This window comes from Cottoperca gobio, chromosome 1 (assembly GCF_900634415.1).
Source record: "Cottoperca gobio chromosome 1, fCotGob3.1, whole genome shotgun sequence".
In the NCBI taxonomy this organism is placed as follows: Eukaryota; Metazoa; Chordata; class Actinopteri; order Perciformes; family Bovichtidae; genus Cottoperca; species Cottoperca gobio.
The window spans coordinates 26,737,357-26,752,809 of NC_041355.1; the positions used below are offsets into that span (position 1 = coordinate 26,737,357).

General features: G+C 38.8%; 1 protein-coding gene across 2 annotated transcripts; it reads left to right on the plus strand.

Annotated features, from left to right (window-relative positions):
- Positions 1–1,194: 1,194 nt before the first annotated feature.
- Positions 1,195–14,245, plus strand: cd5 (CD5 molecule). Of its 2 annotated transcripts, none has more exons than XM_029436029.1 (6): positions 1,195–1,384; positions 9,607–10,014; positions 11,777–11,902; positions 12,656–12,706; positions 13,352–13,417; positions 13,554–14,245. In XM_029436029.1, exons 1-6 carry the CDS (start codon positions 1,333–1,335, stop codon positions 13,622–13,624), a joined length of 774 nt encoding a protein of 257 aa, XP_029291889.1. In that variant the 5' UTR covers positions 1,195–1,332; the 3' UTR covers positions 13,625–14,245. The 2 variants fall into 2 exon arrangements, with proteins under 2 accessions (XP_029291889.1, XP_029291897.1); XM_029436037.1 differs by having other exon boundaries at positions 9,613–10,014.
- Positions 14,246–15,453: the final 1,208 nt, after the last annotated feature.

A 15,453-nucleotide genomic window follows, 5' to 3' on the forward strand; every position in this document is an offset into this window, starting at 1 on the left:
AGAAGGCTGTGCAGAACAGAGAGGAGGAGGTAAAAGCCTGCGGGACTTTTGTCGTCTCTATGACTCCGTAAACCAGAGGTTGAGTGAAATCGAGAGTGACGTAGGTAATGGAATCGAGCGCTGATGAGTGAGGAGAAGATATTTCACTTGTAACAGAAACAGGAGATGATGTGTTTCAAACTCAGAACAGAAATGACTGCCTCATTCATACATTCCCTTTTCCAACATTGACTAGGTTCTACACACTGAGAAAGTAATTTTGGAAACTAGCCAACTTACAGGTGTGAATCATTGCAACATGGTACTTAGATGACATGCTTTGAAATATATACTACAATAGAATTTTTTATTCTATTTGAGTGCACTTAAATAAAATGGCTGAAATGAATATAGTGCAGTGACAAGAACTCACACACATGGGCAGCCATGTTGCTGGTATAAACAGATGCAGGTGTTTCTGAATGTTATCAGTATTTGACATGATTCAACTTGTTGCTCCATGTGTGACATTTATGGAAGGTGGACTTTAGATGAAACATCTGTTGTGGGAGCAGAAACAGTGTGTACCAGCAACAGAAAGTTTGCTAACTGCTAAACACAATATAAAACCTTTTCCTCTTCCTCCCTTCGTATCATCACTTCTTATTTTCCACACACCTCTCTACCTCTCTTCTGCAAGCTCCCTTTGAAGAGAGGAAATCTGCACTTTTGCACAAGCAGCAACAGAAGCATAGCAGAGAGAGAGAGAGAGAGACAGAGAGAGAGATTTATTTTTATTTTTCAAAAAATACTTTATTTACATATTTTTCATTTGTACAATTACTTTAAAATAAAGTTCTAAAATCAAAGAATAAAAATATATACATGTAACCTTTCATCACAATTCAAAAATCATAAACAATATTTTTTGTATCACTACCCTTCTAAGGCACAAAATGGATAAAAAAATGACCCGCATTGACCCACAAAGCTTCCCCGTGTGAGTCCCTCCCCGCCACACCCCCGGAAATCAACTTATTCCAAGAATATCTTGGTAATTTTGAGCTCCACATCCCGGTTATTAAGTATCATATATAACTGTCTACAGAGAGAGAGAGAGAGAGAGAGAGAGAGAGAGAGAGAGAGAGAGAGAGAGAGAGAGAGAGAGAGAGAGAGAGAGAGACAGACAGACAGACAGACAGAGAGAGACAGAGAGAGACAGAGACTGCACTGTTTCCTTTCTCTTCTGTTTTCCTGTTGTTGGCATCTTGATCTGATGTCGTCTCTCCACCTGCCTGTCAGTCTGTATGTCTGTATTTCTTCTTCCTTTACTTGCTGTTCATTGTGACTGTGATGGATTTCAGGACTGTTGTGACCATCTTAACTCTTTTACTCATGACTGCTGGTAAGTACACTCCATTTTTGAGACATAGAGAATATAGAAAAATAGAAAAAACGTCCAAATAAAGTATTTAGGAATGATGTTAGCCTTAACCCTTTGAGATACTTTGACACTCCCAGATCTGAACTGAACTGAAGAGGCATACATTATCAAAGTGTAAAACTAGCAGCATTAGGCTACCTCTAAAACAAAAATTAATGCACACAAAGAGAATACAGAGAATATTCTGATACATCCACTACACAACAAATTAGATAAATATGAGGAAACACAATGTAGCATGTGCAAAATGTGTGACCTCTTTCACATAAAGAACTTTTCATTTTGGCCCTTATTGTCTCCCTGATCGCCAAAACGTCTCAACAGCAGCTTTAATATGTGTCATCTGATTGCCAGCTTATGCAAAATTCCTGCTAAATGGTTAGTTGTGGGTGACGACACGAGCCTAACACCGGCCTGAGGGCTGCAAGCTACAGCTGAATTTCCTGTTGATGTAGTAAAATGTTTTCTCATCCCCGGACCAACGTCCTATTTGGTTGTGAAATCAACTGAAGAGTATAATATAAGTTTTATTCACATACTGTAGTACTCAGTTCCACAGATACAGTAGATTTAGCAACCATTCACTGTTCACTATATAAACTATTCTTTTGTAAAAGAGATCTTTGATCTCAACGGGACAAACTTGGTTAAATAAAGGCTGTTTCTGCATTTTACTTTAAATGTTAACGTACACTGGTATATGCTCGTATATGGTGTATAAACGTCATATTTCTAAAGGATTTCAGACTACGAATTGAGCATGTGATTATTGAACAGACGCGTTAAGTGTTTTCATGCTGTCATGACTTTCTGTCTCTTTGGTGTTGCATTAAGAGGCCTCTCAGCCTTGTTCAACAGAGAAACTGTTCAATTTGCAGCTTCCAGCATAAACTTTTATATTCTACCAAAGTAAGTAGACATTTGGACCTGTCAATCAACAGGTGGGACTGATGACATGGCTGCATTTTATTTAGGTGTTCTTGTACCAGTGTTCTGGTATTGTAAATGGTGGCTCACTGACCAAGCTCACCAACATGGAACAGAGTGAGCCATGACGTTAACACCTGTGATTTGCCTGCTAGGACAATTCTAATTGTCTGCTGTGAAAGATGTCAACCAACACACTAAAACGTAAACAATACTGAGAGCATGAAGTACTCATTTCTGTGCATTTACTAATACACTGCATCAATGTGTGCAAGCGCAACTTTCAGCTAATGACACAAACGCTGTAACCCTACTGTCTACCACACAATGTAGACAAATTGTCACCATGATAACTTTCCACTTTAAACTCTCGGATCTGTTATGATACTCAAACGGGCTATCCTGGATCGTATGTCATCATCTCACAGTTATCTAAAGCCACATGTTTTTTTTAATGCTGTGCTCCTCCTGTGTGTCTGTCTGCACACTCGTTCAGGGCCTTTGGTAGTGGTGGAACCATAACAGCTGTGTGGAGCACTGCTGGCATTATTGACTCACTATGACAGTATTATGATAGTTCTAACAAACAAAAGTTTTTTAATCTGCTTATAATGCATTAAAATTTGTTAATTAAAAAGTTTTGAGCCTAGATTTTTTACCGTAAATTGAAACCCAAACACAGGCTCGCGAGACAGTAAGAGATATCCCGATTACTATGTGACAAATACAGGCCAGAAAGTTTAGATTCAACATCAAAGATTCAGATTTTACACATGGTTTTAAATCTAGTTGAACTTGTTTAAAGTATAAATATAATAATGCTGTCTAAGCTATCTATCTGACTTATTTCAGTTAAATGCACGTGTCTTTTCTTCACAGGCCTTTTTCACTGAAGACATTTTGACAGTAAGAAAAGCCCAGCTTTGAATAATCAATTGAATGATGGCAGAATTCCATTTAGCTGCTTCAGCTTCAGTGTCTTTCGTGTTCCACTTTTTCGTGTTGTTCATGCTGTCACACTTTCAGCTTTATGACTTGAACAGAACAGAGCCATGCAAATTGCAATTTATAATTAGAGACAGGGAATGCGTCTGCATTGAAATCTACCTCTAGGCTGTTGAAATAGATTTTTCACAAATCTCCCACTTTACCCATATCTAGTCCAAAACAGTCCTGGATGGTGGCTCTCTGGCCTCCAGCTCGGCCACGCACCCCAGAAACCAAATCAGTGTTCAGGATGGGAAGCTGCTGAGGATCATGTCATCGTCACTTCACAAAAACTCCTCTTGTTTTTGTTTTAAATTAGCATTTTATTGATTTTCCCTTTTAAAAACAAAAATATTAATATAAAAATATATGATAATAATAATAAATTGTATTTATAAAGCGCCTTTCAAAGCTAAAAGCAATCTCAAGGCGCAAAAACAACAACAAAAACAACAATAACAACAGACAAAAGATTTTAAGGAAAGACTTTTGTGAAAAGAAAGGTTTTTAGGCTCTTCTTGAAAGAGTTGGTGGCCTGATAATGGAAATACATTTTTATTTTAACGCAGAATATAAAATTTAAACTTAACCCTTTGGAGAAAAACAAATAAAAATAAGATACTTAATTATATAAATAAATCGTAAAAAATATCTATTTATATATAAATTATGCTAATAATAATAATAATAATATAATTTAATCTTTTCAAATTAAGATTTGACAGCTGACACATTTTTTTATTGTTTCATAGTTTTATTATTATATTGTGATATTGCCCAACCATCATTACTGTGACCGGGTCGTTCTGCTGCATGATACGACATTTTACTTGTTAAGGTACGTGTACTTTTGTAATTTCAAATGAAAGAAAGTAGCTCAGTACTTCGGCTATCACTGGTTATACATTTAAAGATTTGAAATAGATTTTTTGTATACTTGTGTTGTAAGATATTAACTGCTACACTGAACTTTATTCAAAAAATAAATATTTAGGCTAAATGCGTCAAACCAAATGAAGTGAGCTTGTGGAATTTTTGTTGAAATGAAGTGCAGCCTCACCTGCTGAGCACACTTTTTGATTATTTATTTAGCAGGGCCAATGCACAATGCATATCTTGTACCAGATATAGCTGAAAGACCAGAGGCACTGTTGATGTGCAGGTACAGAGTTGTAGTAAATCAGAACCATACAATTTAAAGACAAACAGACACAATAAATAATACCCTACAAAAACTAAATCAAATCAAATTTATTTATATAACCCAATATTACAAATCACACATTTGTTAGAAACCTAGAGAGACTGAGGAGGGATCCCTCTCCCAGGACGGACAGACGTGCAATAGATATCGTGTGTAGAGGATAAACAACATAGTACAAATACAACATCAATGTGACAGAAATTATGGTGTGATCGGATATGATAATGATGGATCCTGGAGGATGTCAAAAAGCTTCCAGTTGCTAAAAATAACAAACATCACAAAACTAACAAAATAATAACAATACTCAATTTCCACTAGGGAGCACATCATCAGCAATCCCAGCACCATTAAAAACATACAGTTCATCATTCAGAAATGACAAGACATTTCTAACCAGACACTGTATTTGACAAAGTCAGTGTCTCTTAGCTAAATGACTGTGGACCTTTTTGCCCTTCGCACCTTTGGTTTCCCCAAATTGAAACAAACACATTTTCACGTATACGCGTAGTGGTATCGAGGCATGCAGAAAGTTTCGGTTATGTCTGCAGAAGCTTTGAAATCAATGCCGCTAAAACTTGTGCCACCACCCCAACACAGCGGAGCTGAATAGAAAAAGGTTTGTGGTTTTCAGAATTTCAAAAGTGACATTTGAAAAACAGACTTTTCTGAGTTAAGAAATAGTTCCCATTGAAAACTAAGTTTCTACATACAGTAGCTACATACCATGATGGGCACTTGATAAAATATGTAAACTGGCTTTTAGTAAATGTTATATATATTTATATATATATTTGTACTATATATTTTAAATACTATTTAGTTGTGAAAATTAAAATATTAAAACATTTTCAGCATGGCAGCTGAATTCAAATTAAATGACGGGATCAGCATACAATCAGATCCTGATCTATTGTAATGTGACATCATAATTTCATTTAATACAAGTTTGCTGAATGTGTTCTTCTTTTGTTGTTCATTTTCTTTTTATCCTAATTGTTATTTAATTAAGTTAGCATTTCTTTCCTATTGATCATGATATTGATAGGACAGATTTGACTGGTTCAGTGTTCAGTGTGTTCTTTTCAGTTCTCTTTGCATGCCACCATCAGGACATATTTGTCAGTCTAACATGTCCCTTCACTGTAGCTGACAGTCAGTTCTATGTTTCCCTCTGAAGCTAGCCACACTTCGGAGCTACTCAGCGCTGTAAAAGACTGGATGTCAGTCTGAGCACCGGGACTATTGTATCATCTGGTTATTCAGCTTTCACATGTGAGCTGCAGCTCGGCTTCAAATATTACATTACATTACAGTTCATTTAGCTGATGCCTTTGTCCAAAGCGACTTACAAAAAGTGCAAACAATCATGACCGCTCCGGACAGCAAGAATCTTGCAAGTACATTATCTTCAAATAGGTACAATCCTTTAATTAAGAGCAGAACAATAGCTTAAAATAAGCCAAACAAAAGTGCAACATACAGAAACAATATAATATGAATTCAACTATTAGCTATAAATAAGCCAAACCAATGTAAGTGCAACATACAAAGAACAGTTTTTTTTCTCATTCGCCAAGGTGCAGTGGAAACAGATGGGTTTTCAGTCTGTGACGGAAAGTGTGAAGACGTCTGCTGACCTGACATCAATGGGGAATTCCACCATTTTGTAGCCAGGATAGCAAACAGGCGGGTTTTGTTTGAGGGGAATCTGGGTCCCACTCGCAGTGAGGGAGTAGCTAGCTGATTGGCCGATGCAGAGCAACGTGAGCGCGCTGGGGTGTATGGTTTGACCATGGCCTGGATGTAGGAAAGGGCTGATCCATTCACAGCACGGTAGGCCAGCACCAGAGTCTTTAAGCAGATTTGGGCTGCCACTGGTAGCCAGTGAAGGGAGCGGAGAAGCGGTGTAGTGTGGGAGAACTTGGGTAGATTGAAAACCAGTCGAGCAGCTGCATTCTGTATGAGTTGTAGAGGTCGGATAGCACATGTAGGCAGTTCAGCAAGAAGGGAGTTGCAGTAGTCAAGGCGTGAGATGACAAGAGCCTGGACAAGAACCAGCGTCGCCCTCTGAGTCAGTAGGGGACGTATCCTCCAGATGTTGTACAGAGTGTGTCTGCAGGAGCGGCTTGATGCAGTGATGTTGGCACTGAAGGACAGTTTGTCATCCAGTGTCACACCCAGATTCCCTGCAGCCGAGTCGGGGAAACAACAGAGGTGCCGATGTCGATGGTAAGGTCTTGGATGGGAGAGGGGGGTGAAAGAAGTTGGTGTGGGGGGAAGTGATGTGATGGTAAACAGTCAATGTCAGTCGGTAAGTTAAAAAATGAAGAGCGTATGTCATCTCTTTCTTTTACGAAGTTGACAAAGTGGTATGGTAGATGGGAAGAATGTGGTGGGGGACTGGGAGGATCGAGGAGGGTGGAGAAGATAGAGAAGAGTTTTTTGGGGTTGTACAAGGAGGATTACATTTTAGATTGGAAGGAAGCACTTTTTGCTTCAGAAATAGAGGAAGAGAAAGAGGAGGGAGGAGTTTGAAAGGCAAAGAGGTCGTCAGGATGTTTTGATTTCAGCCATGTTCTTTCAGCTCCCTTTAGGATGGTTCTGTCAGCAATATGTACAAAATTCTGCAGGCAGGTTACCAACTAAGACATCATCCAATTTTAGCCTCTTTGCAGTGCTGTCAGTTTCTGTCCATTTTTAAATCTTATTGATTACAAAGTAGACGCACGCACGCACACACACACATACATACATACGTTTGATATATTTTATAGGTCAGGCTTCCACACGGACTGACAGCTTTGTCATGTTCTGTATGTAAGAGAGCAACACACACACACACACACACACACACACACACACACACACACACACACACACACACACACATATAGTTTAACAAAATATTTAGATAAATCTTTTATAGGGTCATTGTTGATGTTATTTTCTAACATCAACAATGACCCTATAAACTGAATAAATGTTTTTGTTTCCATCTTCAGAGCACTGTCCTCTCATTCTAGCATTTATTTTTTTCATTTAGCACACACCCTCCACCAGAAAATTGGTCTAGTTTGTATGTTGCCTGAGAGGAAAAAAGAATGGCTTGTAAACTTTGCTTTTTGTGTTCAACGTAACACTGAAGGCAACTCGACGAGCAAATAACCACGTTTATTAGCTGAGCAGTGAGAGGACACTGTAGAGCAGGGTTTCTCAACGGGGGTGACTGACTGTTTTTCCTGGCCAAGGTCAGGGTCCTTGAACACAACACGAGCGGAACGTGTCATCACGTGGTCACGTCATGTCAAAAAACTTCAATATTAAACTGTCATTGACATCAGTGAACGAAGCATGCGAGTGTAAAAAAGAGAAAGGTGGATTTGGAATGTTCCAGGAGAAATGGACGAATGATTATTTCTTTGTGGAAGTAAAAGGCCAGTGAGCCTAGTTTGTGCAGACGTGCTTGCGGTAATGAAAAAGGCTCTCGAGCTGCATTACAGCACGAAACATTTTAACATTGTGTGTTTTTAGACTTTTATTTTTATTTTGCTGAGCGATAAAGTGCTGCTTGAAAAAAAACAAAACAAGCGACGCCCCCTCAGCCGCCACTGCTTGAAAGCATTAAGGTTATTCCAAGGATACACCATGAATTAAACTAATCTGAATTAATGTTAAAATACTACCGCTCTGGGACTTGGACCAGCAGCAGACGCACTCTGGCTGCTCGTAGTAGCAGAGCTAACATCTGCAACACTGCTGCTGATTCAGGCTGTGTGCCTTTAAAAAACGTGAATATTTTCATCTGAGTTTCTGAACGTTGGAGTCGACTTCGCTCCATTTATAATTAATGTGTTGGATTTGTGACTTTTTTGCACTTCTCTCCTCTCCTTTCCTCCGCTCTGTCTCTGACTGGAGGTGTTCGCGAAATGGAGAGAATGTGAAAACAACGCAGTAAACACGGAAACGTGCACATAAATTAGATAAATAACATAAGCGTTTAGTTTATTTAATAAAAGAACACATGTTCAATGTGAAAAGTGAGTTGGGATTTGGCGCTATGTATTTATATAAAATAAAACATGGATTTCCGTTGGGGGGGGGGGGGGGGGGGGCAGCGCCTCAGACTTGTTCCTTTGTGCTCGTTTATTGTTGGATCACTTAAGAGTGCAAATTGTTTCAGATTTCTGAGGCTGCTGTGTTTAACACCGGTTACACTTTGAATGTCTGACCCATTTCTGATTGGCTGCAGTCTATGACACTGATTAAAGTTTGAATCTCAAACTTCTTACTGTTGCATTTGTTTAACACTCCTGAATAAAATGTCTTTGTTTTCTCCCTGGGTACATGGTGTATTAGGGCACTTGAAGGTAAAAACAACAAAATATTTGTTTAATAATATAATATTTATTATAATTTTTACATTTTATTATGTAACTTCAATCTCAGAGAATTTGAGTTTTTCTAATAACATAATATAGCAGCCTAGTAATAAGAAACATATTATAAGATTGAAGTACTAAATTAATATAATCAATATGTAATATAAATGAGAAATACTAAGAATAATAATTAGAATAATACAAACAGAATAATGATCATCATTAAAATTCAGGGGAGACAAACAGGAAGCCTACATTTGATTTGATGGGGGGGGTAAGGGACCTGGATAATGGATAGGGGGGCGCTGGCCCAAAAAAGGTTGAGAACCACTGCCGTAGAGAGAATCTTTTGTGAATAAATCAAACTTAAACCGTAAAATTCTGACCAGAGGTCAAATGTAAAATTCCTGAAAATCAGCAGCTTCATTACAACTACACTATGATAAACATAATAATGTACACTGTAAAGTATTATGTTTATAATACTGTATTACTACAGTAATACAGTATTATAAACATAATTCTACAGTTGTGATGGTGTCAACAAATGGACCCAGCAGGTTTGAACATCCAGTAGAGTTGTGTAATCAAGAATTTAATTAATATTGGTTTTACATTAATGTAACTTGTCTCAGTGTGTTGTTCTGTGTTCTTCATACTAACAGATCTCTTTCTCCCAGAATCAGAACAAACAACACTTGGGCCAAACATCACAGAGACTACCTTCCCTACACAGACTCACAGCACCGGCAGGGACTGGGTCACCCCCAATACTACTGCCACTGCTGGCATCACCTCCAATCCCAGCAGCTCTGCACCTGCCATGGGCCTCCTCATAATCAGATGGACGAGTGAATGTGAAGGAGACGTTAACCTGATCCTCTATCATCGCCCTGATTCCTCCTCTCCTGTCTGTTATGGCAGTGAAACCAACATCATGATTATTTTAAGAAATGTGTGTGAAAATCATGAAGGTTGTACAGAAACATCGAGCTGGGACAGAGGCAGAGAACAGCTGGATGGCTATGACATCACAGAGAGGGGAGCAAAGGAGAGGAGATGTGAGATACTGAGGGTCCGATGCACAGGTTGGTCTTCTGTCTGTGGATGTGTGTCAGTGAGCTCCAGTCATGTCCTCTTGTGGTTTGACATTTTATACCTTTAAGAGGCGGACATGATGCAGTGCATCACCGCAGGATTATCTACACATGCGCTTCCTGATTTTGCCAATGGTTGATTCACCACTATTGGACAAACTATAACACTTTAGAATTATATGTGTGTATTGTTTGGACGTTTAAGTACACACTTGAGTTCTATACTTCTTTGAATATGTGCAATTAAGGACTATAACGTTTTTCTAAAAAACTATTATTATTTATCATATATAGAAAAACAAAGAAATCTGAAATACATCCATATTTAATATTGTCTGAACACAAACAGCCGAGATAAGAACACAAATAAGAACGGAAAAAGGTATTTTCAAAATTCTGATTTAAATCAGAGATTATCTAATCCAAAAATAACATTACTGTTTTCAATGCTCAACACAATTGTCACTTTTTAGGAACACTGTAATATATGAAATAGTGGAGATGAAACAAGATTGGGCTCTTTACTAAAGCACAGTGCCTACACCAAAGAAAAAAAGGAGACTTTTTACATACTTTGGTTTCAATAGCAACGCAATCCAATCAGCAGCGTTATGACTGATGACTGAGAGTAATGCTGTTCTGTTGTTGTTGTTGTTGTTGTTGTTGTTGTTGTTGTTGTTGTTGTTGTTGTTGTTGTTATGTGTCCCTGAGATCAGGTATCTACAAACATCTACCTCCTGCTTTTCTGATTTCTACATTTTCCATCTTCCATCGGAACTTACTTTCAGTTAAATATATAATATATAACATGTCTGCATTAAATATAATATATAACATTTCTGCATAAATGTCTAAAAACAACTATACCTATGTTATGTTGTTGAGTTGTGTATGCACATCATCTCAAATGTTTCCAACAATTTTAAAACACAGAGAAATCTGTAATTTTATTCAAGGTACCAGTCCGTTTCATCTACTTCCTAACAATGTATTTTAACTGGATGAAGAATTAAAGAAACAAGCTGAGCAAATCGTAGCCCCTCTGTCCTGTTATTTTTAACATGAAATTATTTTTAACATGAAACTTCTTTAGTCAGTGTTTTACTGGATAAATCGACTTCCGGTAAAAATCTCCTGAACAATGAAGGATTTCTAACTAATCTAGCTGACTGCAAATACAAATTCCAATGATTCCACATTACATCATCAAATTCCGCCTTTTAAAAGATTGACAGATCCCTAGGGGCGTAAAATAGCATATAGTACATTTAATCAAGCCATATTGAGGGCCCTGTCCTAGCACCTGTTGAGCGCCAACGTCCCCCATATGGGGTCAAAGTAGAGGGGCCTGTGCGCCAGGAGGAGGCCCAAACCCCTCAGCTTCTCCCTCTCAGCTGTCAATCCTTGCGGTGCTTTCCCACTGCGGGCAACAGGAGATTGCTCCCCCTGCCTGAATAAGCGCTGTGGGCATCAACCATGGCCCTGATATTGTCATCTGGTTCAGATCTGGGAACCACCTGGTGCCACACACACCACTAAGATAGTCACTGCGTAAAGATCCTGTGGAGCAACGGCATCATAGGAAACACAGGAAAAGCGTAAAACAGACTGGGTCGGTGAATGAATCCACCTTCATTCATGGCTCTTCTTCTCTCAGAAGTGCATTAAAACGACTGAATGCAGGCAGTGTGGATAGAGAACAAATCATGCAACACCTATGTGTGTGTGTTTTTGTGTGTCTGTTTGTGTCTAGTTGCGGGAGATGTACAGGGGCAGCTTCATGCCTACAAAGTGGTGACAGCTTTGGTCTGCTGCGTGCTGCTGGTCCTGTTACTGATCCGCTTCACCAGACCCACCGTCAAAGCCCTGCAGAAGAGACGTGAGTACACACACACACACACACACACACACACACACACACACACACACACACACACACAAACAACTGATATTTTCAGATTAAGATTGTCAGATTAAAGATTACCTCGAAAATATTGGTTTAAATCCAAAGGATTGTGTAAGACTGTCACAATAATTATATTCTATCTATCTGACACAATAGAACAGACTGTATGGGTGTGGTTTTATCAGATTTGATTGACATTCACATTCTGATTCAGATGTTGCTGAATACTGCATCATGCATGTCATATTTTACTAAATGGAGCTCCGCCCAACCCAAACTAGTGAAATAAGTTCAAAGAAAAAAGGGAAAAGGAAGAAGAATCTCTCATGTGAAAAGAAATCCAGGCAGACAGAAAATATTGAGTTTATGTCGAAATGTATCTCTTAAATGGTCAGTTCAAGCAAATATTAAAAGTATTTTCTACTCTACTATCTATCCATAAAATAGCTTTGCTTTTACATGTCCAGCCCAGATATACAAGAGGCAGGGCGCCCTGTAATCGCAACATCCCTAGTTAGAGTAGAGTCTATTAGACTAGTCTTTGCAACACAACATATTCACAAGTCACTGCAGTGCAAAACACACAAGGCCTCACCATGTTTCACAAATACAGATCCCCCTGGAGTTATAGGGAGAGCCCCTCTCCAGTTGATATTTCTATGAATGATCACAGCTGTATTTACATGCATGTTCAGTGTTTTGGTTGCTGTGTTGTTGGTTTTTCAGTATCAGAAAGGAGGCAGAATCGCTGGATTGGACCTACACAGAGTCACAGTGGTGAGTCTCACACACTCACAGAGGCTACTGAGGGAAATAATAATATGTACATGTACCAAAACACACACACATATACACACACACACACACACACACACACACACACACACACACACACACACACACACACACACACACACACTCCTAAAGGATACGTGTGGTGCTTTAAACCTTTCCTTACAGTCAGCATTGTATTGTGTGTGTATCCAAAGCCTGATATATATTATTTTTCTGTGCCTAGAGCTCCACTGTGGTCCATAAACTATTAAAAACACTTACATGAGCCATCACTGTTGCACTGGGTGACATGTTCTTATATTACCATGAAGACACACTGACTTTGACACACTACCATGAAGACACACTGACTTTGACTCACAGTCCTGCTGCCACAAATACTCAACGAATGTGGAAAAACACAATTTTCTCCTTTTTTTGTATTAAAAACTACAGTGAGCAGCTGTTTTAGGAAATGTTTTCAGGAATCAATTGGGATTGGAGCTGAGATCCACAGAAATAGTAGTGATGTCAGAAAGTATTGAGAGATGGATACACATTGTTGGTTTGGGTCTGCACATGAGATATGTTCACAATAAGAACATTATAGAATAGTTTGTCTCTCATCTGTTTATGTATCTGTTTCAGTGTCTTACCATCGCGGAAAAACTGCAGTTAAAATCAATGACGAAGAGAAGAGACTTTCCTACCCTGGTAACACATGCGCGCGCGCACACACACACACACACACACGCACACACGCACACACTTATAAAAAAATGTCAAACCAACCATACAGTCATATATTAGCTGACTTTAATCTGACTCTCCATATGTGTTGTCAAATCAGCTCTGGAGCGACTGGCAGTCAGTGAAAGCAGAGAGCCTTCATCTAACAGGAACAGTGATTACAACTTCTGACATGCCTCTTCTTCTTGCATAGTCATCATCATCATCATCATCATCATCATCATCATCATCATCATCATCATCATCATTTTATATGTGGGCTAAACATATGTTCATATTTGACTATTTCCAAAGTGTATCTTTGACAATATATCACCCATGTTAGGTTGAGGAATTACTTATAAAGACATAATTCAAGATCAGGTGAAATTGATAATTCACTTTTGATATACATGCATTTGCTGCATCACATACAAAAACTTCTGCTTTAAAAAATAGTCAGTTTTTCCAACCATCAATGTGTGGTATTGCATCTAAACTCAATTTAGCAGCCTTTTTTATAAATGAAAATAGAAATGTGTTTTTTTACTTTTAGCTAGGCTACCAGTTTTGTCTTAGTGCTAAGCTAGACAAAACACATTTCAATAAAACAGAGTAACTCACCACGTTTCCAAAATGTTGATTGGATTGTATTGATCGGAAAAACATTCATGAAAAAACTCTGAGAATATTGATTCAATAACATATAATTCACTGACATTGTGACATACGTTTTGTGTCTTTTGTTGACTGTTTGTGATTTTTGATTAATATTGTGAAGTTTTTGTTTTCAGTAAAATTATATAAATTGTGTTTGACCTGATTTATTGTCTTTGAAATAGGTGAATGGAAAATGTTGTAGACTTTGGAGAAGACAGAAAGACAGAGAGGAGGAGGAGGAGGAGGAGAGACTGAGAGACGAAGTCTTACTAAGTGCAGAGATGTGGTTTCCTCTGCCGTTGACACCAGCTTCCTGTTTGTGTTATTTCTGTCGTAACCTGTATATCTTTCCCCCTGTCTCCCAGTCTCCTCTCTTTCTCATTCTTGTTGTCTTCTAAAGTTTATTTTCATTTGTGTCTTTTGTCTATCTCTGTTCTTTTCTTCCTCCCACTTTCTATTTTTGTCTCCTGTCAGGGTGAGGGTGAGGTGGAGAGAGATAGATATATATATATATATAGAGATAGATAGATATATAGATAAGATAGATATAAGGTAGAGATAGAGGAGAGAGATATAGATATATATATATATATAGTATAGATATATTATATATATATTATATATATATATATATATAATATTATATATATATATATATATATATTTATATATATAATATTTATATATAATATTTATATATATATATAATATTTATATATATATATCCATCCATCCATCGTCTACCGCTTATCCGGGATCGGGTCGCGGGGGCAGCAGTTCCAGTAAGGAACCCCAATCTTCCCTTCTCCGGGCCACATCCTCCAGCTCCGACTGGGGGATCCTGAGGCGTTCCCAGGCCAGTGAGGAGATATAATCTCTCCACCGAGTCCTGGGTCTTCCCCGGGGTCTCCTCCCAGCTGGACGTGCCTGGAACACCTCCCTAGGGAGGCGCCCAGGTGGCATCCTTACTAGATGCCCGAACCACCTCAACTGGCTCCTTTCAATGTAAAGGAGCAGCGGCTCTACTCCGAGTCTCTCACGGATGGCTGAGCTTCTCACCCTATCTCTAAGGGAGACGCCAGCCACCCGTCTGAGAAAACCCATTTCGGCCGCTTGTACTCGTGATCTCGTTCTTTCAATTATGACCCAGCCTTCATGACCATAGGTGAGGGTAGGAACGAAGATCGACCGGTAGATTAAGAGCTTTGCCTTCTGGCTCTTTTCGTCACAACGGTGCGGTAAAGTGACTGAAATACCGCCCCCGCTGCTCCGATTCTCCGGCCAATCTCTCGCTCCATTGTCCCCTCACTCGCGAACAAGACCCTGAGGTACTTGAACTCCTTCACTTGGGGTAATGGCTC

Excerpts from the sequence above, each read along its gene's own strand:
- cd5 (XM_029436029.1), top strand. The coding sequence starts at position 1,333 with ATGGATTTCAGGACTGTTGTGACCATCTTAACTCTTTTACTCATGACT. Across the intron at positions 1,385-9,606 it reads TCTTTTACTCATGACTGCTG|AATCAGAACAAACAACACTT; the intron begins GTAAGTACACTC and ends TCTTTCTCCCAG. Across the intron at positions 13,418-13,553 it reads GAAGAGACTTTCCTACCCTG|CTCTGGAGCGACTGGCAGTC; the intron begins GTAACACATGCG and ends TTGTCAAATCAG.